This window comes from Colletotrichum fructicola, assembly GCF_000319635.2.
Source record: "Colletotrichum fructicola Nara gc5 chromosome Unknown KSG_Nara_v1_contig04, whole genome shotgun sequence".
Lineage (NCBI taxonomy): Eukaryota > Fungi > Ascomycota > Sordariomycetes > Glomerellales > Glomerellaceae > Colletotrichum > Colletotrichum fructicola.
Window position 1 is genome coordinate 1269923 of NW_027094054.1, and position 23334 is coordinate 1293256.

A 23334-nucleotide genomic window follows, 5' to 3' on the forward strand; every position below is an offset into this window, starting at 1 on the left:
AGCTCTTCATCAAGCCTCCAAGGCAGAGATAGCAACGTATTACGCCTCACTCATTGGGAAGACCAAAGTAAAAGTTCTCGCAACGGTATATCCATGGCATCACGGATAATGTTGGTGTATGAAGCACACCGGAGGCATCTACTAAGCTCATCCTGCATTCAGAGCGACTGCCTATTGAGTGAGTTGGAGCTGAGGCGCGGTTACGTGTGAGGCATTAATAGGTCATCGAGATGGGAAGATGTCGCTATGCGATGTTTGTGCTCTTCCCCATGAATTTGGCCGCCAATTAGGGTAAGACTTGTTGCATTACATAAAAGGTTGTGTAACACCATGGTCCTAATGCGGCATCCTGAGCGAGCCTTTCGGCGCGTCTACGAATCCGTACAGTGGGATGCAGTGGGTGTACTTGGTCTCATGGCAATGCCAAGCATTCTGGTTTGGAGTGTCAACGGCATGTCTAGAACATGGTTCCACGGAATAGCTCTGGGCAATTCAGGCGAACTGAGGTGGCCCAATCTTATTAGGGCAGTCAACGGACAATATGCATGCGCCTGTTGAGTTGGGGCCTCAGGCTTGGTGCTCATCTCAACAGTATCCAATACCACAATCACTGGACGGACAATAACGAATGCTTGTCATTTATGCCCGAACGGTGGGGGCTCAATGGCCAACCGAGCTCTTGCATTATCGTTGCCTGATGTCTCATTTCCTATTTGTCCACGTATTTTTGTTGTTCAAAATGTGCAGAAGCCTCCCTGCAGACGCAATGCTACCTACCTTGCTTGAACTTGCTCGTCGTCTCCGTGCGCCTTTCCGGCCTGCCCCAGTTTTACAGCGATACGTGGCTGCCACGACATCTTTGTCTCGGGGCTCTGGCTTCGTCGCGCAAGAAACGGGAAGTCAGAGGCCTAAGAGATTGCATTAATCGCTTAGTACTGGCCGAATCTATGGTCTCGCCATTCGTGCAGCTTGCGAATTGTTCGCAAGTTCACCCAACAGACGTTCTGTTGTCGGCGGGATAGATGATGATGCAGATCGTTCCATTCAAATGTGTCTCTTGAAGAGGAGCCTGCATGAAGCAGGTAGCAGCAACATCCGAGCAGAGACCTTACAGAATAAGCAGACAGATGCATATAGAAGACGCGTTAGGGCAAAGTGATGTGGCTCAGACAGGTAAGCCCAGACACCGGCGCATGCTCCTTTGGATCGCAATAGTTCCTCGGGGAGAGAGACTTTCCCTTTAGGAGGTTAGATTAGAGGAATTCATGTCTTGGGTTCAAGAAATTTCCACCTGTTCTACTGGTCCTGAAGTTTGTGATAGAAACCCCGTCACCTCTCGCCTTGCGAGTAGTATCCTACACGAGATTCATTTCGATGATGTCGTGTCGACCTACCAGAGATGCAAGTTGTCCCAAGCACACAGGAAGTCAAGAAAGGGTCTGAAACTAATGTCTTGAAGTGGCAGGCATTCATATATGTCTCCTTTGACGATGAGGGCGTGACTGGCTATCAGCAGGAGTGGGCGACCCTTGTCATGAATCGGTCTTATTACCTTTCTTATGTTTCACCGCATCGCCAAGCTCGCCAGATTAATTCAATAGTCGCTGCATGCTGCAAAGTAAACAGCCTGCATATCGGCTCGGGGCGTGCATAAGATCTGCGCAGTCTACACACAGTATTGACAATCCGAGGACCCGAACCCTAGCATAACAACGCCTGCTGCAAGTCAATATTAAGAGCAGCGAGCTGCTTTAGAAATTAGACCTGCCTCATGGCACCTGAAGCCCCGCGTTTGACGAGTCACTCGTCACAAACCATTCGGTAACTACCCCTGTCGCCAATATACGGGCTCCTGACCATTGTAACATCCACTGCGAAACATCAAGGCAGCTCTCATACAACCAAGGGGGAAGTGCTTCTTCGCCCAATATTGAGTGAGACAATAAATTGATATCTTTCTTAGGGTTGCGCGGTGGGAAGGGGGTGATGCTTCCGGCATTCTAATGTAAGTACGTATATGTATGATTTTCGTCTGCCCCCCTCGCCCCCGTTTTTTTCTCTCTCCTACTTTCCAGTCACAATTCAAACTTACATTCTTTCACCCCGAGACTTAATCTTTTATGTCATTCATCCATCATCAGTTGTTTATTTTCCCTCTTCTCGAAATCTTGCTGGAAATGGCAAGCCAAAACATTGGACTTGTCCAAACAATTGCTCAAGGTGGTCAAGAGAGTCTACGGCGCAAAAGCTTCCACTCACTCGGCGATGAAGGCCTCACGGCTACTGTCGGCGTGTCTGGACGCTTGCTGCAGATATCGCGGCATTTCCCAGGAGAGCCTAGAGGGTTCTGTGTGGACGAGAGAGATGTAAAAGCGCCCTGTTTCGTAGTTGAACGCCTCGAGCAACTAATATAGAGGGCCGATGATCCCTCTTTCACTAGGGGCATCGGTCCTCGGATAGATTATGGCGCTCGGTTCAGACAGCCGGCTTGTGTAAAGCTCGTATATGACCGATGGCCGGTGTTCAGTCAGGAAGCAGAAGATGGCATGAAGATCAAAGTACGATACGTGGCTTCGGGAGGTACACTCTATCAAAACTACACCTTCGATTACACCGGCCTGATCGAGAAGAATACTGGAGCCAGAACACCCCCTAGCCTCACGATCGCAGCTGATGTCCTCATCAGAAACCTCGACTATATGGAGTACCACAGACCTTTCAACAGACCAGATGATTCTGGATACGAAACGCCGCAAATTGTGAACGGTTGTATTGTCCGAAGCCACCAGACTGGCGATAGAGAGAAAGTATTCCTGTGCATTGCCGCATTCGACCAGCTTTCAACCCATTTTCCTTTCAAGCCGGCGACTGGCTTTAGCCAGTCCCGTGGCGTTGAACCTAGTCGTGATTACATTGTGGAATGGAGTCAAGAGTCATTAAAAGTCGTTGAAAAAGGTGGCAGGGTTAGTCTCACATTCGCATACGTACTTGGCTTCGGCGATTCTGCAACAACATCAATGATGTCATCGGAGACTGCTACCGAAGCACTCGGCTTGTTAAGCCGCCAATTCCAAGGACAGAGTTTCACGAACAATAAGCACATCAATCTCTGCCTGAGAAGAAATTTGGAATACATCCTGTCAGTCTGCAGCGTTCCTGTCTCAAAGGCGGGTGATCAGGAACCAAACGCTATTGCTCTTACATGTGGCGACATTGACAGCCACCGCATTGCTCCAGCAGCCAGCTTGTGAGTTCTATAACAAGCACAATCACTTCGCATTACGCTCACAGACACAACACAGCTACGCTTTTCAGATACTATTACTTGCCAGAAAGCATTTCCAGGATCGACATCTGGACAACCTGGCTAACCAACCCTGCGAATGCAACAAGAGGCTTACCTCCAAGATGGAGGGCCCTTACATATGCGTCATGAAGAGACGCATTGAGCGTGTATGTAAGGGGCACATCAAATGGGTTTTCGATTACGCCAACAAGCCAACAGAGACCTTTGGTTCTCACTACTGGGTTAATGGTGACAGGATCTCGGACGGCAACCGGAATGATCCCTCTTGCCCCTTTGAAAAAAGTCTTGTCGATGACCCTTTTCAAATAATCAAGGCAGGGGACTTCAGCCAGACATTCGACGATCCCCTGCCCAATAAGCCAGCTATTCAGCAGGCTATCGCACAATGGATCGCGGAGATTGATGGAATAAACAAGATGGGTGTTGACGCATTTCCCCGTTACGACAACAAACCTACGGAAACCTTCTATTTGGCTGATCATGCCTTGATCTGGCATGCGATGAAGTCTGCAGAAGCTATGAAGCTGCTTCCGATATCGCGAGCTCCGAAAGGGACAATCTATACGTCGAAGCGCCTTCAAGAGAACATCCTGAAGAGATTCACTACTGAGAACACATACTCCAAGACAATGATGATTGCTGTCACTCGGAGTCCAGCACATAGTAGGTTCCTCTTTCGCGCGAAGGATACCGTACTCTTTCGTGCAATGGAACTGGGACTATTTGCTGCGGATGGACCAAGTGAAGCATCGCCACTCGGGGAGGCAACGCACTGCATTGATCCATGGGAAAACATCATGAATTGCCAGAGATACCATGAGCATAATGATGACACCTTCTGGGATGAACCGCGAAGATTTGCTTTGTCCATCATGATGGCTCAATATGGGAAGCAGATGAACACACGATCGATCGAACAGATGCTTGAGCACGCCGTTTCAGTTCTGCTCGAAAGCGCTTCAACCAACGGGCTCTTTGCAGGCAAGCTAGATCAGCTTCAGCAACCAATTGTGTTTGACTCTGAAAGCCGGAGAGACAGCTATTGGGGGACAGCGTTTGAGGTCCCGTACATTCTATGGAGTTATCATTCTGCCGCAAACCCATCAGCGGTTGTCTCAGGAGAAGCACATAATTCACCTCCACCTCGGAATATGGACGACGTATCTGATCATCTCAAATCCTCGTCAAGCTCAGCAATCCCGATTGCTAACTTTGCCGGTGAGGCGGCGGGCCATTCAAGTACGGCAAAAGACACTCGACATTCCGGTGGTTATTCTATGAAAATGAGTGTTCCTTTTGGCAGTGCAGTGAATCCAGAGAACATCATTGAGCTTCAAGACGAGTGGCGGGCGGCGAAATTCGGACTCTGCAACCTCCTCGTGGTGCCGCCTGGGAACCTATCTTTTCTAAAGGTAGAGCCAGTGCAGAGACGTTACGGCGCGCAAGTGCAAGTGGTGGCGGGCGCTGCGCACGAAGTTTTTCTGGTGCGGCGGAAGGGCGGGATCGGACCAGAAGTGAGGGATTTTGGCGTCGCACAAAAATTGTCACACGCGCCACCAACCACCAAAACACCAGCAAAATCGACAGATATCGAGAGACCGAAAACCGAAATGCGAACGCGAAGCTGCCCAATTTCGAGGGAACTAGGTAAAAACCACCCGACACTGCTTCTCGGGGCAGAGACAGGGCACCCTCACGCCTCCCAGATCTGGGAAATACCTCCAGACAGACAGACACTGAGGCGGGTTAGTCATGGGATAGATGGAGGCTACGCCGGCTGGGTAGCCCTCAGGACAGCCTAGGGCAAGACATGGTCGGCCTGCCGAAAACCAGCTGTGAGGCTGGAAGCACGGTCGGAGACGGCGGCGGGTAACGGGAAGCTGGCCCGGGGGGTTGTGCCCTCGGACAACCAGTGGGCCGTAGCAAACACATTGAGCAGCAGGCTACAGAAAGGAAACAACCCCGACTCGCACTCGGGCTGCTGGAGGAAGGAGGGTGTTGAAGAATTGCCCCTAGGGGGACCGGTCGGATATGGTATCGCCTTAGGGCCCGGCCTCCGGGCCCGGCCCTCACTCGGATCGTACCCGGGGTATCACGGCATAACGGGAGGAATGCTTGGGTCACCGCTCGCGCCGGGATGGCGCCGCGCGCTTTGGAAGCTGGTAGGGTGTCGCTATTGTGGACTGGACGTAGGGGAGGACCTGAGAAGGGGTGTGTTTGGCTCGAGAGGACGGACGCGCATGTCGGTAGGCTTAGAGAGGGATATGCCCTTGCGGCCTGCTTAAGGTGCAAACTTCTATTTGGGTGGCTAAGGACTGGGCGGTGGCGAGCCGGTGGTCTGGACGCCCGCTAAAGGGGCTGGCTACCCCTTTGACTATTAGGACCCCTAGGTACTGAGAGGGCTCCAGTAGACTCTCTCTCCCTGTTTTGGGGAAAAGGTTAGGGATTGCGGACTGTAGGAAATAGAAGAGAAGGGGTTGCCAGCCCACAGCAGATTGGAGCCCTACCAGGGAGGGCAGCAGTCGACCTAACAACCTGTCTTACCCATGAGATCGAGAAGGCTCTGGATCTAGGGCTTACGGCAACACTAGCCACAATGGACGTCAAAGGGGCGTTTGATTCTGTCCTACGAAATCGACTTATTATTAGGCTACGACAGCAGGGCTGGCCTAGCAGTCTGATCAAGCTGATATACACCTTCACCTCTAGTCGAACTGCCCGGGTTAGGCTAGAGGACACAACTACAGAGGACTTTCCTCTTACCTGCGGGCTGCCACAGGGCTCGCCACTATCCCCTATTCTTTTCCTGCTATATATAGCTGATATCCTAGCTGACGACCAGAAGCTACGGTTTGGGTATGCAGACGATATAGGCCTGCTGGCTTCTAGCCCATCCCTTGAGGGTAATGCTGCAGCCCTCAGCCAGGAGATAACTCAGATCCTCAACTGGGGCACTGATAATAAGGTTGCGTTTGACCCAGCTAAGTGTGAAGCAATCCACTTAAGCAGAAAACATAACCAGTCAAGAGACCTACCAGATATACAGGCAAAGGACCTTACTATTAAGGCCTCAACTAAGCCTATACGATGGCTAGGGGTCTGGTTTGACAGGAAACTCACCTTCCGACACCACGTTGAAACAAAGGCAGCAGCAGCAAAAAAGGCAGTCCAGTTTCTACAGCACCTATCAAACACAAAAGGGGGGCTCCCAGCAGCTGCTGCACGGAGAGCAGTTATTGCCTGCGTCCTCCCAACAGCCCTATATGGGGCTGAGACCTGGTATGCAGGCTTAAATAGACCAGCCAGGAACAGAAGCACTACTACTACTGCTAGCAGCAGTGCTGCCAACCAGGTGGCTACAGTTAGTACAGGGCAGAAGGGCCTGGTCAAGAGGGCAGGGAAGGTTATAACAGCAGCAGCGAGGGCCATCCTACCTGTCTGGAAGACCACGCCAACTAGCAGCCTCCTCCGAGATGCTGGCCTGCCTACAGCAAAAGTAGCCCTTGAGGGAGTACGCCTACGCTTCGCCGCACGCCTACAGAAGGTTGACCAACAGCACCCTTTAGTCCCTAGGCTCTCACAGCCAGGACGGCAGCAAACAAGGCTTCAAAGAACAGCAGCTCTCCTACCTAAGTGCCCAAGGCCGCTGCTCCTACAGCCACAGTACCTCCTAGGACCGCATGACCCTACAGCTGGACAAAGTAAGGAGACTGCAGCTAAGTCGTTTCAGGCCTGGCTTAAGACTGTGCCAGATAACCATACAGTTATCTACTCAGACGGCTCGAAAGCCCCTGAAGGGGCTACAGGGTTCGGCTTTGTTATCTATCGCAGTAATAGACGGATAGCCCAAGGATGTGGCCGTCTCAGCATTGCAGAAGTATTTGATGGCGAGGCGGAGGGGGCGAGGGCAGGGCTCCAAAGGGCCCTCCTTACATCCCAAGGCCAGCCTATACACATCTGTATCGATAACACGAGCGTTATCCAGGGGATTCAAAGTAGAACCCCAGACTCCTCTCAAGCTGCCTTCTTAGAGATTCAGGCGGCAGCCAGGATATATACTATACAAATCCACTGGTCCCCAGGGCACCAAGGGATAAAAGGAAACGAAGAGGCTGACAGCCTAGCCAAGGAGGGCACAACGCTGCCGGTCCCTAGAGGCTTACTGCCAACCCTATCAGGGATCAAGCGGCTTGCTAAAGAACGCAAACAGCACCAGCATAGGAAATGGTGGAAGCAAGAGGCATCCCCCCGTTATACCCAGCTAGGGCTGAAGGCCACCCTTGGCTGCCCTCCTGAATTAGCTCTACCAAGAGCTATCCTTCATCATCTCCTAGCAGCTCGATCGGGCCATGGGGACTTTGAACAATATCATCAACGCTTCAACCACACAGAAGCACTACTTACCTGCTCCTGCGGGGAGGCTAAGGAGGTAGACCACCTGGTCTACTGCCGAAAGACATTAGTGAGGAGGCAACGGTGGCCTACCCTCCACCCTTATAGTCGGCGGGAGCCCCTAGGACCTGTGGGCTCTCTAGAGCGCTATTTTAAGGGGCTAATCATCGACTCAGAAGGCTTTCAGGCCTTCCTCAGCGTGACAGATTTCTTTCAGAAGATCTGCCCGCGGTACTAAGAGATAGGCTGCAGCCTACTCTCTAAGCAACCAAAAAAAAAAAAAAAAAACAATCTGTTATAACGGAACTAGGGCACCAGTGGGAACTAGGGAAGGATGGAACACGTAGTAGCCTGCGGGCAATACTTGGAGGACGTTAGGAAGCGGCATGTGCTTAGAGTATATAGCTAGAACCTGCGGCCCTCCACGCCATATACCCTTCGGGAGGTCTGCCGCAAGGGCGTTTTGCGTCCTTGCCGCCACGGCGTTAAATATAAAACAAAACAAACAAACAAACAAACAAGACGAGTGGCTTTACAACCAACCAACATTTTTCGTCAATGCGACTGAGGACCCAGACAAGGAGGAACTCTACTCGTTGGAAGAGGAGATGGATCCTTTTGTGGGAATACTTGTTGACGTCCCAAAGTCAGATCGCACCAAAAGAGCGGCTTCTGATCACCTCCCTCCACATACATTGCTGCACACTCAGAAAGTCAAAGAATTGCAGAAACAGGGCAGAACTGCGGACAAAGCCAAAAAGCGATTTTGGGCTTTTCTTTCGGATGAACCATCGAGCAACGCGATTTGCCTCGACACTGTTTCTGACAGAGAGGCCCAAACTGAGGAAGTGGCCAACTTCTTCTACAGACACAAGTCTCATGATAAGTTCTTTACGGATGAAACATCGGCGTTTTTGAACACTTGGACAACAGAGCTTCATATGTCATTTTATGATATAAATGCTCCTGCGAAGCCCGGAGACCAAATTCTTTCGACAACCCAAAAAGCAACAGGCTATGATGCGCCAGCCTCAGGAAAAGGCATACAGATGAATGACCTCACAAGAATTGTCATGAGCTTTCAATTTGAGGGCGACCTTTTTGACCGATACTGGACTTGCCGCTTTTTGCAGGCCGATCGGCCAGGGAAGAAGCAGCTCCGCAGATACGCTGAGAAGATAGTCCGCAGTGACCACGGACGGTGGGAAGAGGACGTGGACGACAGTCTACGGGCAAGACAACGGGCAAGAGATGAGATGGAGTACGAAAGATACCTATTTCGTTACAACCTGGTCCAAACTCTTGGAATCAACGCAGAAAATACTACCTGGCAGCAGCGAAGAGTTTTAGAGCTTTTGCTGTTTGATGAAATCATTGAAAGGATGTACGGCGGCGCAAGGAACATCTTTGCGCAGGTATGGTCCATTATCCACACGCCGAAGACCAGGGATCTGGACAACGTCGACAAGTGGGCATCAGACCAGCAAGAGTTTGGTCAGCAGCCATCTGATATCTTTTCTTTCACCGTGGAAGAGCCCGACGAACTGGACTACAATGCTTTCGAAATCACGACCGACAATTACTTGGCTAGAAAGAAGTTGATTGAGCAGGACCAGAGGGTTTTGCAGATCGTTGACAAGGACCTTGACGAAAACATTGCGGATATCGCGATCTGGCGAAATCGCGAAAAAGATCGACAGACAGAGAGGCCAAGATGGACCCTAAATGATGAAATTCGTTTCCGATCAAGTATACAGAAACTTAACGTTTCGAACGACCATGCTGTTCGAAAGCTGAAACGTATCCATCTCAAGATCTCGAAGCTGGAGGAGTCACTATCGAAGAAATTGGACACAATGCGCAGCGACATGGATGAGCAACGCAACAACAACACCCAAATATTCACATATGTGACCGTCATTTTCCTCCCCTTGGGATTCGCAACCGGGATGTTCAGCATGAGCGAAGTTCCAGCGGGAAACATGCTAGGCAATGTGGCCATCACCGCGTTTGGGGCCCTTGGTATTACGGCAGTACTGTTGATGGCCGCCAAAACCGCCGATTCCGCTGGTTGGATCAGAATGCCTCAATTTACCAACCGAACCCCGGAAGATTGGCTCGAAACAAGAGAGCGTTTGAACATTATGCTGCGGAGACAAGGGAAGCAGAGAAAAGGGGATTCGAAAGATGACGCGGTGGAGAGAAAAGAGGAGGTCTAAGGTGGATACGCGATCCGCGACCAGGGGTTGATTTCCTGTCTCGACGCGGGAATGACAACCGCAGGATGCATGGTTACTTTTGTTGTCAAGGAAGTTTCAGATGATCTCCTTGTGGTGTATTTGAGTCTTTCAATAATCCTGGTCTTCTAAGCTCACTGCGAAGAAATTAGTAATCTTATCCATAAATTGCTGAAATATCTGACAATTAGCGGAAGATGAAGCCTCTTAACTTGTCACAATAGGACAAAATTGTGGTGAACCTTTCTTTGAAGTCGTATAGCGACTGTCAATCGGGCTAACAGTATCGAATCAGTTCCTCTCGAAAAGCCTTCAAGTCCTTCCCAGTGCCCTTTTCCACTGTTTCTTCATCCTCTCTGGCATGGAAAGCATATATGATGTAAATGAGCCCTCGGGTGACGATAGTGTTGTTGAAATTTGCAAGAATTGCCCCGAAGGCTTGTGTACCATGGGAACGATTTAGTGCCTAATACATGACGAGGAGAATTGGGACAACATTGACGAAGACACTGCTATTTAATTGCAACAATTTCATTGCTAGAGGCCTGTTGATGCTTCTGTCTTACATCAATTGTTATTTGTGCGCCTTATATCCGAGTCATCATAATTTCTACTCCAACTTGCTGAGCTACTTCTACCAACAGGTATCGTTTCGTTAAGTCAGCGTCCATACTTCATCCACGCGATAGCTGCTCCAACAAAGAAGATTCCCGCCCAGATAAGATTCGTCAGCGCCCCTTCAACCCACCTCTTCGTCGCCATCTCCTCCCTCGCCTTCCACCCGCCTCCCAGGCCCGTCGCATTCGCATGAGGGAACGGCTCATCTGGAACTTCTTTGCCTAGAAACTTGCAAAGCGGCTCCCAACCATCATCAACAGACCACTCAAGCAACCTCTCAGGAGGCACCATGCCGCGGATCATATCGCAATGTTCTGTGTCACCGTCAGCTTGCCTTTCACACAACATTCTCCCCTCTTCAACACCAAGAAACTCACCTCGATAAACCCACTTCCCATTCCTCTTAATAGCCCCCGCCATATCCCCATCCGGCGCCCTAAAAAACAACGCCCACAGAAACCTCTCATAAACATGCCACGCCCAAAACGCCTCCCGATCCAACAAACTCGCCACCCAAAAGCTCCAGCTCTCATTCACATGCACCAGCGTCTTCACCGCGCTCTCATGCCACCCCTCCAGGTCCCTTCTCACATTCAGCACCACCTTCGCCTGCGGATACGCCCTTACCATCTCCGGCGCGAAACAGCTCGCCGCCGCGTCCGTCACCGCCACGCAGTGCCCGATCAGCTCGTCGAATTCTTCTGCGGAGATGCTCACGTCCCCCGAGTCGGGCGCCGGGTTGTCGTGCCCGAACCACTTCTTGCGCGCGAGCTTGACCCACCCCGGGGCGGGGATCGGCGGGTCCTCGTAGACGATGTCCCAGCCGTGGTAGGTGTGGTCGTAGCCGAGGGTGAGAAGGGCCTGTTGGAGGGACTCGGTGCCGGAGCGAGGGGGCCCGACGCAGAGGACTTCCATTGGTTTTGTGCGTTTGCGCGGGGGATAAGGGGGGAGGGGGTAGATGTGGTTTTCGAGGATGGACCACCACCAGGCGTTCATACTTGAGAGAGGGGTGAACATCTTAGTGTTTCTTGATGGTGCAAGACCGCCCTTGGTGATATGTCGACTAGTTCAACCTGAGCGACTTCGATTCCTTCTAGAAGGACGATCCCACACGTCCAAACACCTACGACACTAGCGGCCGACCAAAGATGTGTTTGCTGTAGCCAAAGAAAGACAGGGTGACAGAAGCCGAGCGTGCATACCCGACCCGCGCCGGACTTCAGACTACACCCACGAGAGTGAGAGCCAAGAGATATTTATATCAGCACCAGGTGAGCAATAGCAACAGGTCAAACGATTTCTCGGAATCGCAAACCCGCAAAAAACAAAATTTCACATCGACGATGGTTTCATGAAACAAACAAGAAAAGACACATGTGGACAATTGTGTACGTCAAAGCGCCTGGCCTTTTGTTTGCCCCCATGGGCTGTAACTCGTATGCAACGTATGCAAACACGCGCATGAACCATCCCTACTAATCCCCTTGGTTGAATTAACCAGGATTTCTGCGATGCATCAAGTGTGACATGTCATGTCATGTTCAAGACATGTGTTGTCAAATAGCAGACACCAAAGGGAGTGGCATGAAGAACCGGGTAGAGTTATTCTGTAACGGGGCGGTTGTTCGGAGGCGGAGGGTTCCCTGCAACACATCAACTGTCTCCACACCTCCGTTTCCTGCTCCCCCCCTTCTCCGCAAATCGCCAGTGCTTGCGAGCCCCCGGGACGGCTGTCTATTTGCTTTCCCAAAACACTGGTCGGGCGGTGGCACGCGACAGGGTGGGCTGCACGGTGCAGTTCGGAACCAGAAAGTCAAAATGCAACCCGAAGAAGGTCAAAATGCCTTTAAGAGGATTTTTGCCTGTTTGGGGTAATCAAAAGGAACGCCGCACTTCAGCGGGGCGATGGAATACATAAACCGGGGCCATTCGATGAACCGACCGGTGGCTAAAAGGGGGATGATGATGGCGGACATCAGCCATGCTTGCATACCCAGTATCCTGCCTTCGCGTCGCTCTCCCTCGCGAGCGAGCGCCAGAACTTCGTCCATCCGGGCCGTCCATCGCTCCTAAGATGCTCAACCTCCTTGACCTCCTCGCCCCGCTGCCTCTCCTCCGCGGCCAGCAGCGCCGTGTAGAGCGACTGGTAGCAGAGTACTTGCTTCTCAATTCCCAGCGGCAGCGCGTCGATGGGTCCGAGGACAACGCCCTCCAGCTCGTCCGCGTCGACCTCCCCGAGTGTGGAGATGAGCAGCGACGTTACATTCGGCTTTGGCACGGGAACGCGTCTGACGGACCCCTCAAACGAGATGTGCAGCCGCCGGAGCGCGGGAAAGGTCGGAGCGATCTGATTGATGATTTGGAGGTACTGATCGCGGGGGCTGAGCGCGCGCAGCTCCGTGATGAGAGGGGCGCCTGGCGATGGTCGTGGAGCCTTGTCGAGGGTGCGGTCGGTGAGAGACTCGTCGCGGTCCGGTATGCGGATTTCCAGCGACGTGATCCAGTTCAGGTGCGGCGTGGCGATGGCGTAGGGGAAGTACATGGACTCCAGCCTCTGCTCAAACTTGAATGTGTTACTGGCGTACAAGACCTTGATCGTCTCTTCGTAGCTGCGTGCATTGTCAGTCCTATCGTCTGATGTGTGTGCTTCTCAAGTCTCATGTCAAACTCACGCTCTCCGACACGTCAACAGCCACGGCAAGATTCCCAGATACGTCTCCTTAGGACCGCACGTCTGGAAGAATCCCCTGGGGCATTGGTCTCCCAGCTTCGTCTCGAGCTTCCGGTCATCCGGGGCGCAGACGCAGCTCCACCAGTACCACTGCGGCGTCATGCTCGCATCGACCGACGGCGGGTCCATGGGCGACACGCCGGGCGAGTGAGGGTACCATGCCGGCACTGGCTGGTGGCCTTTCCGCCACCGAATGTCGGGTTGCAGGCTGCGGCGGTACAGGAGGTAGAGGTGAAGGATCTTGCTGCCGAATGCGAGCTGGTAGATGTGATAGCGCAAGTCAAAGGTGAGGACCTCGAAGAAGGGGCCCAGCGAGATGTCATCGCCAGTGCCGGCGGGGGTTTCTCCGGTCAGCGGACGCGAGCGAATGGCCAGGGTTGAGGTCTGGGGTGCGGCGTCGGCTGGATCGTCGTGGTGCTGGATCGCCGTTGCCGAGGTCGCCTCTCCCGCGTCCGCATCCGCATCCGGAGCGGTCAAAGGCGCGTCACGCGGCGGCAGCGGCAGCGGTTCCAACTGAGAGTCGCGACTCGGGCTTGATGCGCCGAGATGCGGTTCTGACATGGCTGCAGAGTGATTGATCGGCCGGGTGGAGAGACGATCAGGCGTCCTGCATCTGCTGCCTGTGTTGTTTCTTCGAGAAATCGATGCTGCAAGTCGATCCGACGGGGGAAACAGGCTGTTGATGAAATTGTGGTCAGGCAGGTGCCGTCAGGTACAACTCACGCTGCGCTGCTTCTCAGCTGGGAGCGACGCCGAGCAAGTACCGAATCGGTGCGACTTCCCTGGAAATTGGTGATAAGGAAGGCGAGTGATACGTACCGAACCGCAACCATCGGACTTTTTGGGTCTCAGGTGGAGCTGCAGCACTGTGTGAGATCTCCCTTGCGGACGCCCTTGTCGCCAAAAATAGACCCGAAATGCGCTGTCGAGGAGGCCCAGAGCGCTTCATTGACACAGTCCCATCACTGTACCCCTGGATCCGACCACTGTAATGACCGCAGCAACCAAACCGCCCGCTGACCAAGAACGTGGATGCGTCGTGTCTGACCTCTTCCTCGCCCTGATGGATTCATCCCGAGCACTGTTTCGTCTCCAAGGCAACATCATCATGAAATCCTGCCGAGAGTCTTTGATTAGCCATAGCACAGAACCAGAGATGATGAATGAGACAGATGACTTTCTCGTATTCTTGACATGGCTTGCGCCGCGACTATTGTCTACATAATCTGCTTGCAACTTCTCCCAGCTTCATCACTTTAGGCCGGCAGTCTGTAACAGTGCCCGACCTCCAAAATTTCCCAAAAAGAAAGCGGCATGACGCCTTGATCTCCACTGACACCATCTGCAGTGGTAACATCTTTCATACTTCATATCAGATACCAACGGCCATGAACGCCATTGCAATAGCACCAGCCATGCCGGCGTTGACGCGGTGAGCCTGGGCCGTGGTGACGACGGCAGGGACAATCTGAGTCGCCGACGCAGGAGGATCGTCCGGCATGATGGTGCGGAACTCCGGCACCTCACGGCTCGCCGAGATTGTAGCATTGCCCGCGTTGCCCGGAACAGGTGATGCGGGGTCAGCCGGATCCGCGTACGGAACCAAGGTCGTAGGTTGACCCTGGGGAGGCCACAGAGTAGTCTCGGTGGCTGCCGTCTGGGGAGAGAAGACAACCGTGACAGTCGACTGACCCTGAGGCGGCCAGAGAGTAGTTTCAGTCGCGGCTGTCTGGGGAGGATAGGCGACGGTGACAGTCGACTGATCCTGTGACGGCCAGAGAGTAGATGTCTCCCCGACGGTGAGAGTCGGCACGACGAGAGTGGTCGCACCAGGCTGAGTGGCAACGGGAGGGACTCCCTGAAGCGTACCTGCAGGAGGATCGTCCTGCACAGTGTCGTATCCTTGCAGTAAGGAAGAGCTCTCGGCAGGCTTGTGGACGTAGACGGTCTGGACAACGACGATGGGACCAGTAGGTGCACCTTCGATGGGAGGCAAAGAGGGGGCAGGTGTGTGGTCATGCTCCGAGGCACAAGAAGTCGAGAGACCGCCGGGCGGGACCGTGTGAACCACAACCTCTGTAGACTTGGTGGCCAACTTGAGGGTACGGGTAACGGTCGGAAGACGAACGGTCAGGTAAGTGGTGGGCGCAGTCGAAGGGGTAGCAAGGGTAGAGAAGTAGGAGACAGGAGGATAGGAAAAGAGCGTGTTGGACCCAGGCGGACTGGCACCGGGAGGGCTCGAACCAGGAGGGTAAGGAGAGCCAGGCGAGCTGGGAGCAGGAGTGTTGGGGTCAGAGGGGAAGTCGTCGCAGGCCCGGTAGACGTTGGCATAGCTGCAAGTTGCATCGCTGAAGCCACAGAAGCCGTAGAAGGTGTTGCCGCCGCAGGGGTTGGAGCAGATGGCCTCGCCCACCTTGGGGAGGCTCACGATGTTGCGTCCACAGCGACAGCCACTACCAAGCACAAAACGCGTCAGTGAGAGATTCTTGACGGCAACGACGGAGGCTCTACTCAGGGAATGCAGCGGCGTAGTCGAAGCCGGTACAGGCAGACTCGCACTGCTCGGGGGTGAAGCCTGCGGGGAAGTTGACGAAGGCGCTGAACTGGTCCGAAGTGATGTTGACACAGCCGTAGTACTCGAAGCCATGGATGATGTGGTTCGCCTGGGCAGCCACGAGGGAAGCCAGCATCAGCTGGAAGAAGAGAAGGAGGGACATGTTGGATTGCAGAAGGACTGGATGAGTGAATGATAAGACGATCGCGAAATGAATGGAGTATTTTGGTCGAGGGGGCGGAACGAGCGAGAGGTGTCTCAACCTCGATGGTGATGGTGTTGAGGCTTTTGAGAAGAATCGATGGAAGGCGGTCGATGTGAAGAATTTTATACCGGGAGGGGTATTGCAACCCAAAGGAGGGAAGGTCCTGCCTTGTGAAGGAAAGAGCAGGAAGGGGAAGGGAGGGGGGCAGGTGCCTTCCTCGTCCTGCCTTCCGGTCGTGATGGGCAGGAAGGGGCGTCCCCCGCCTTTGCAACTTCCGACTGAGGAAGGGGCCACCTGGAAAATGGTTCGGGCGGGACGGTAGTCGTATCACGAACGATTGAGAACATGAGAATGGCGAAGGACACGCTTTTGTTATTCCACTGGGTCTATCTTGGTATCTGAGCTATCCGTCATAATCCAGCGTCTCCGATACACTACCACCACAGCAGACATTGCAATCGTCAGGGCTCTCTTTGATCATCATGATGCCGAAAGGCTGTCTAGAGCCATTCACAACGAGCCAACGGCGGTTACGCAGGTGTGCGAAACACAGCACGCCGGTCGTCCATGGCCGATCGAGTCTCATCATCCGATTGCAAGCATGTCTCCGTCCCGAGGCTTTCCGATACGGTTGGCCGGTCTCGTATATCAAGGCGACTGGCCTAGTGCTTCTTCCTGGAAGAGGACGACACCAGCTTCTTCTTCATGCTCTTCGGCATCTTGTCCTTGCGCTTCTCGCGCTTGGCTTCCTTGACCGCCAGCTTGTGTGCCTGCCTTACGTTAGTGATATCTTGGTGCCAGAGCTCGATAGCAACATACCTTCTTCTCGCCCTTGTCCTCGTGCTTGCGCCCTCTAGGCCTGCCCTTGTCGAACTTTGAGTCGCCCTCCTCGTCGTCATCGCTGCCGAGAGACGCTCCGCTGCCAGATTCATCCTCGGAATCCTCCTCTTCGTCCTGCTCCTCGTTCTCCTTAACAACGGTGTCAGCGAGCAGGTTCTTGTAAACAAGCTTGTCACCCTCGCCCTGCCCAATCTTGGCACCGTCCTTCTCGATGTCGTAGACCTGCTCCAGTGTCTGGGGGATGTACTGCTTGCGGAACACCTCGTTGTCAACCTCAACCTCCGCGGCAGCCTCGTCCTCGTCAGCGGGTCTGCTCTGGTAGATCTTCTCGACAGCCTCCGCCAGAGCAGGCTCCTCGACAGGGCCCTCCGTCGCCGTGATGAAGTCGAAGATGGCGCGGTCGGACAAAGTGTCGACGCCCTTCCTCCTGAAGAAGTCACCGACGTTCTTGATATCCATACGCAGAAACTCCAACGCGCGAGGGTGGTCGGGCTCGACACTCTGAGAGACATCGATGATGTACAGCTTGTTGTCGTTGTAGAGAATGTTGTACTCGCTCAAATCGGCGTGAACGAGCCTGCAAACCTGGTATATCCTGCGGTACAGACCCAGGAGCTGGATGTACAGTCCCCTCCACTGCTCGTCAACATCGTCTCCCGCCAACTTGGCGTCTCTCAGGCGAGGGTACGCCCATCCCTTGCGGTCACCCAAGAAACCCATCGCCAAAACATGCAGTTTCAGGCTGATGGGCTCCGGGCAGGGGATGCCGGCAGCGTGTATTCTTCTCAAGTTACGGAACTCCTTCTCGGCCCACAGCTTGACCATGCTTCTGTTGCTGCTCTTGTCGAAACCCTTCTGGAAACGGTGCTCGCCCGTGATGTATCTCTCGCGGTCCTTGAACACCAGAATCGCCGTCTTGTACACCTTGATGGCGCGCTGGACGGTCGGCCCATCGTCTTCGGGGTGCAGCACGGCATGGTAGACATTGGCCTCCTTTCCGGTGCTGATGGCGCCGTGAATCTCGCTGACCACGCCGCGGTTGATCATCTGCAGGAGGATCATGCGCGTGCGCTGGTCCAGCACCTGCTCGCTCGTCGCGCGGTCCGCCTTGTCTTTCGTCTTCTCATCGTCATCGCGGCCCTTGACGCTGTCGAGCCTGATCTTGGCAGCGTGCTTCGAGAGGGCGGTGATCTGGTCGTCGACGCTGGCGAAGGTATTCGCCGTCGGTCGCTGGGCGTTGGAGCGAGGCAGCGCGGCGCCGCCGTCGCCGTTGCCGTTGCTGTTGAACATGCGCTGGCGGTTGTACGACTTTGTCAGGTCGCCGGCATCCCCAGCCCATTCGTCGTCGGGGACGTCGTCGTCCTCGCCAAAGATGTCTTCCATGTCATCTTCGGCATCATCGTCGGCCGCCGGGGCGTCGCGGGGCACGTTCTTGAGCTCGGCCGGGACCTCCTCGGTCTGTTCGTAGCCCTGGTTCGGGCGGTATGTGTAAGGGGGCTCGTGGGGAGCGGCGGGAGACTCGTTGGAAGCCATGCTGGGCGATTCGAGAGTGTCGTTTGATCGCAGTCCAGTCGTTCGGATCTTGGCTATGTTGCGACTGATGATGGCGCGGCCGCTGGCTTGGTGTTGTCGCGAGTGTGCTCGAGAAATTGTTTACCCCTCTGCCCCTCCATCTCGACAGCCCGGGATTTTCGAATTTTTTATCTTATCAGCGGTGGCGGGGTTTATCGACTCATCGGCCAATGACAGAGGCCCGTGCGCTGTGATGACTCAACAGTGAGTCGAATTTCAGTGATGAAAAATGAATCACCGCTGTTGCTCTGGGGGCTTGCACGCTAAACGGCGCTAAGGATTAGCCGAGAGAGCGCTGGTTGCGTTTGGTAAGTGGGGCGAGCTGCCGTCATTTTGAGGCGGATGCGCTGGAAGGAAGAGCTCACATCTCATTCAACCTTGATGGGCAACGAACCAACTCCATCCCGGCCCTTACTTTGATGCATCCATCATGTACACCACATGTATGCATTTTGAGTATGCATTATTACATCGTAATCTCGCCAGCCTCGGCCCAACATCTGGATGTCCTTCGAAGGGGTCATCCAGGCGGCAAACCGCTAAACGCTCCGAGCCTGGGCAGCCAGACCGCTCCCCGGTGTTGCGAGACATGACTTTGGGGTCAAGTTCAGCATAGGAACGAGGAGACTTTTTGCCGCTGCTTCAGTCCCTGAGAGATTTTGACTCTCTTTGAACATTCGATCCCGCCGACTGGCTTACCCAACCACGATGATCCAAACCACATTCCCATCCGTAGGCCGCGTTGAGAAAATGACGCCGTCTCTCAAGCCCTCCAGAACACATGGTCTGACCAAACGGTTGAGCCCAGGAGTTTGGGCGAGGCCCGTTCTGGAAGTCTTCCGTGCATCTGGGCCCGAGACATGTCATCTGCTGTGACCCGGAGCTGACATCTCAGGCTCCACCAAGTGCCGAACTTTGCAGTAAGCTCATGAACTACACTTTTGATCTACCCTTTGACTTCGACTCGACCTGCATTTGACCTTCTAGCTTCAAAGCCAATGTCCAAATTCCCCCCACCTAGCTCTCATGACTCGAACTTGGGCAGGTTACTGTTATGTTTTCCATTTTGCCCGCAATGTCGTGCTACCGAGCGGGAAGGTTGTTGCCTTCGCCTATTTTGTTAGGACTATTGAGGCTCTTCGTCGCATGTTCTATGCGATGGTCGAAGCCAAACGGTATCTCGCCCATTCGCTATGGTGTCGTTGTCTTAGTCAGGTACAAAGACTAATGTTCTAACTCTGAGCCTCCAATTGCTAGTCCACAGGTCGTCAAGCGCATCATTTGCCTCTATAAGGTTGCGTTTGTCAAATTCCTACCTGTCCCCTTCTTTGCTACTGTCTCCTAGCTCATTCAATTCGGTACCACACGCATTCCCCGAAGCTGTCCCGAAAATTAGCGGGAGTGACCCCCATATTCTCGGCCGAGACGCAAGATGTTGCTTTTCATGAAAATGAGAGAGGCAACCACGTTGGTGTCGGTGCGCTTGACATCTGGTATGTGTGGAGAGAGCTCCCATCCAGGCACGGTCCCTGGTTCGACACTGTCAAAGTCAATAAACAACCTTTGATCCAGGACCTACCTAGCAGCCCTGGAGGTCTCTGATCCTCCCGTTGGTGAACAGGGTCAACACCACCATCAATGCTAAAATAACCTCTGTCTCATCGACTCAAGGTAGGACCCTAGAGTTCGCCAATCTCTGGTCGATGAAACCTGGTGGTCCCATGGATCTGCGCTACCAAATGGCATGGGCGGATGAGGGTTTTCGTATATCATGTCGAAAGCCCTGGACTGGGCCTGCCTTTGGGCATGCATAGCGTAACCTGGTCATCACCGTTCGTTATTGTCAGACCTCTTCAGGATATTGAATTCTGTTCAGCGTGATGGCTCGCATCGTGCGCTGGACTTGGATTCTGGGGGTCATCTACATCTTGTTGGCCCCCGCTACGCTAGCACAAGGGAAGGACAAGAGGCCTGCCTCGAATACTCCAACTACTCGGCCATTCACACCGACAGGTCGACCGGAAGCAGGACCAGAAGCGGGACCAGCTCCGAGCTCTTCATCACTCCGGCCTTTCACGCCAACAGGGCTACCTTTAGCAGGACAAAACGATGGACCAGTTGCGAGTCCTTCATCATTACGACCTTTCACACCGTCAGGGAGACCTCTTGGAGGACCGAATGGGGGACAGCCTGCAAGTTCGTCTTCGCTGCGGCCTTTCACGCCTACAGGAAGGCCTCTAGGAGGACCAGATGGAGGACCAAATGGAGGACAGACGAGAAGTTCGCCATCACAACGACCTTTCACACCTACGGGAAGACCTCTAGCAGGACCAAATGGAGGACAGCAAGGGAGTTCATCAACACTTCGGCCATTCACACCCACGGGGCTTCCTATTGCAGCACCAAACGCTGGACCACCCCAAGGCTCATCATCACAGAGACCTTTCACACCGACAGGGCTCCCGCTCGCAGCACCTAATGTGGGACCTCCAGGCTCATCAACTCCTCGGCCATTTACACCAACAGGTCTACCGCTAGCAGGCCCAGCAGCACCATCTGCGAGTTCATTTACAACTCGGCCATTCGTACCGACGGGACGGCCCCAAGCAGGACCAAATGCGGGTCCGCCTTCGAGTTCATCGTCGCTCCGGCCTTTCACGCCAACGGGAAGACCTGGTGCGGGGACAGAAAGGCATCGGGCGTGGCGACACGGAAGACAGTCCGCAAGGACACCGACGCGTCGACCATTTACACCGACTGGGAGACCACGAGCAGGCCCGACTGGAACGCCACTCGGGAACTCGACTAATTCAGGGAATTTCACCCTGGCCGATATTGATAGCGGAAAGGCGTTGGCGGAGCTTAATAAAAGGGCGCTCGACAACATCCGAAAACAGAATCATCGGCCTTCTTTCAGAAATTTTACCAATTCATGTTATGGAAACAACGTGTTGATGAGGAAGGAATGGTACGTTCATGGGTCGTTACATTGCTGGCCATACTGGTCTATAAATGCTAACCATTACTACCAGGAGGACACTCTCAACGGCAGAACGAAAGTCATTCGTCGCCGCTGTTCAGTGTATTATGCGGCAACCTGTTTTGTCAGACCCAAAGAGGGTGCCCATGGCGAAGTCGCTCTACGATGATTTCGTTGCCGTACATTACACAAGTTTTAGAAACACACATCTGACCGTAAGTCAAGTTTCTTTCTGTCGATTAATATTCCGCCCACTAATTCTCACAGGCTTCATTCTTCGCTTGGCATCGCTATTACCTGGCGACATTTGAGCAAAAGTTGCGAACAGAATGCGCATACAAAGGCGCACTTCCATACTGGGAATGGGGTCTCGACATCAACGATCCCGCTGCCTCCCCAGTATTCGATGGCTCCGAGACCTCCCTGGGCAGTAACGGTGCCTTCATCCCCCACGATGGCCTTCGTCTTCGACAGCCCTTCTCCAACAACCTCATCGTACTCGAGCCGGGGTCTGGCGGTGGATGTGTCAAGTCAGGACCTTTCTCCAAGATGGTGATACATATCGGACCAGCTGCACTTGCACAGTATGGTACCGACGTGCCGTTCAACGTCACGGATCCGCTAGAAGACTTGCCGCGATGTCTGAAGCGGGATCTGAACAAGAGCGTTGCTGCGAAATATTGTTCGTTCCGAAATACAACAAACCTCATCACCCAACAACAGACTATCGAGACCTTCGCACCGCTTTTACAGGGCGACGATCGCTTTTTCCCGAACACCCTGGGTGTCCACGGTGGAGGCCATTTCATTATCGGCGGCGATCCTGGCGCGGATGGATTGATCGCGCCTGGGGATCCCGCTTTCTGGGTCCATCAAGCCCAGGTCGATCGCGTCTACTGGATCTGGCAGAACCTCGACTTTGCCAATCGACAGGGCGTGTTCGGCACCTTTTCGCTCCAAGATAATCCGAAAAGCCCCGATGGCAGCGTCGACGATCTGATTGACCTGACACCGTTGACGACGCCCGTCAAGATCAAGGATCTGATGAACACCGTGGGCGGCACGCCGCTGTGTTACATGTACGAATAGAGACTCATCATTTTAGCCATATTTTTAATGTCTAGAATCACAATACCCATCAATCACCAAGTCTTCGCCGGATTCTACTGCACCGTGGTTTCACGTATGCAGCGCTGCCGCAAGTGCAAGCAAGTCAATTCTGACCCCCATACTTGTCAACTTGGTATTCCTTCCCCCTAGGCTTTGATTATTGGCTAACTTGCAAGTCAGTTAAGTCAATTCCCCCTACCTTACTTATAATGCCCTTACGTATACCCTCACGTATATGCCCTCATGCCCTCACGCCCTCATATACTTATATAAGTGGGGCTAGGGCTGGATTATAGCCTCCTATTAGTTAGCTATTTATATATAAGACATCAAGTCTAACAATTCAATTGAGGGATGTGAAATTGCTTACTTGGGTGGTGGCGATGGCGTCAACTTGGCCGATTGGCTTGTATTATTTGCCAAGTGACTTGCACTTGCGGCAGCGCTGCACGTATGGACAAGCCAAGCGAACACGGCTAGATGTGCTCACAGACGCCATTCAGTTACGCCCGTTCTCAGGTACGCATTCCATTCGAGAAGCTTGCAGCTAAGCTTAAGCATTGTTTTGAACGCTAGCTGACCGCCGCAGGCATTTGAGAAATGGTGTCCGGCCAATTTGGTCCGGATTAGGCAATCCTTTTGGCCAAGCATCCCGTCAGAGGCATTCCAGTCAAGAACCGCGAGCTGAGTCACGGCTCAGCAGCGATTGGCGAGCTGCAATGTCCAACTCAGCCGATATCCTGTCTCGCCGTAATGTGGCCTCGTTCTCGCTTGACACTAGCATCATG

At 53.5% G+C, this 23334-nt stretch overlaps 8 protein-coding genes across 8 annotated transcripts; 4 read left to right on the forward strand and 4 right to left on the reverse strand.

Annotated features, from left to right (window-relative positions):
• Positions 1–9081: 9081 nt before the first annotated feature.
• On the forward strand, positions 9082–9918 carry CGGC5_v007158 (uncharacterized protein; the record flags this gene model as incomplete). Its single annotated transcript, XM_032027732.1, has 1 exon — positions 9082–9918. The coding sequence occupies one exon, from the start codon at positions 9082–9084 to the stop codon at positions 9916–9918; it is 837 nt and encodes a 278-aa protein (XP_031875897.1).
• Positions 9919–10596: 678 nt separating this feature from the next.
• Positions 10597–11571, reverse strand: CGGC5_v007159 (uncharacterized protein; the record flags this gene model as incomplete). Its single annotated transcript, XM_032027733.1, has 2 exons — positions 10597–10868; positions 10932–11571. The coding sequence occupies 2 exons, from the start codon at positions 11569–11571 to the stop codon at positions 10597–10599; spliced, it is 912 nt and encodes a 303-aa protein (XP_031875896.1).
• A 958-nt stretch (positions 11572–12529) lies between these two features.
• Positions 12530–13846, reverse strand: CGGC5_v007160 (uncharacterized protein; the record flags this gene model as incomplete). The annotated part of the gene is made up of 2 exons (XM_032027734.1): positions 12530–13163; positions 13227–13846. 2 exons carry the CDS (start codon positions 13844–13846, stop codon positions 12530–12532), a joined length of 1254 nt encoding a protein of 417 aa, XP_031875895.1.
• Positions 13847–14657: 811 nt separating this feature from the next.
• Positions 14658–16002, reverse strand: CGGC5_v007161 (uncharacterized protein; the record flags this gene model as incomplete). The annotated part of the gene is made up of 2 exons (XM_032027736.1): positions 14658–15738; positions 15797–16002. 2 exons carry the CDS (start codon positions 16000–16002, stop codon positions 14658–14660), a joined length of 1287 nt encoding a protein of 428 aa, XP_031875914.1.
• A 704-nt stretch (positions 16003–16706) lies between these two features.
• CGGC5_v007162 (Serine/threonine-protein kinase RIO1) lies at positions 16707–18417 on the reverse strand (the record flags this gene model as incomplete). The annotated part of the gene is made up of 2 exons (XM_032027737.1): positions 16707–16814; positions 16864–18417. The coding sequence occupies 2 exons, from the start codon at positions 18415–18417 to the stop codon at positions 16707–16709; spliced, it is 1662 nt and encodes a 553-aa protein (XP_031875915.1).
• A 469-nt stretch (positions 18418–18886) lies between these two features.
• Positions 18887–19801, forward strand: CGGC5_v007163 (uncharacterized protein; the record flags this gene model as incomplete). The annotated part of the gene is made up of 4 exons (XM_066151810.1): positions 18887–18899; positions 19352–19376; positions 19452–19631; positions 19714–19801. 4 exons carry the CDS (start codon positions 18887–18889, stop codon positions 19799–19801), a joined length of 306 nt encoding a protein of 101 aa, XP_066008795.1.
• An 87-nt stretch (positions 19802–19888) lies between these two features.
• CGGC5_v007164 (uncharacterized protein) lies at positions 19889–21265 on the forward strand (the record flags this gene model as incomplete). Its single annotated transcript, XM_066151811.1, has 4 exons — positions 19889–19949; positions 20043–20069; positions 20304–20652; positions 20950–21265. The coding sequence occupies 4 exons, from the start codon at positions 19889–19891 to the stop codon at positions 21263–21265; spliced, it is 753 nt and encodes a 250-aa protein (XP_066008794.1).
• A 145-nt stretch (positions 21266–21410) lies between these two features.
• Positions 21411–22525, forward strand: CGGC5_v007165 (Tyrosinase-like protein orsC; the record flags this gene model as incomplete). Its single annotated transcript, XM_032027738.2, has 3 exons — positions 21411–21424; positions 21489–21651; positions 21704–22525. The coding sequence occupies 3 exons, from the start codon at positions 21411–21413 to the stop codon at positions 22523–22525; spliced, it is 999 nt and encodes a 332-aa protein (XP_031875912.2).
• Positions 22526–23334: the final 809 nt, after the last annotated feature.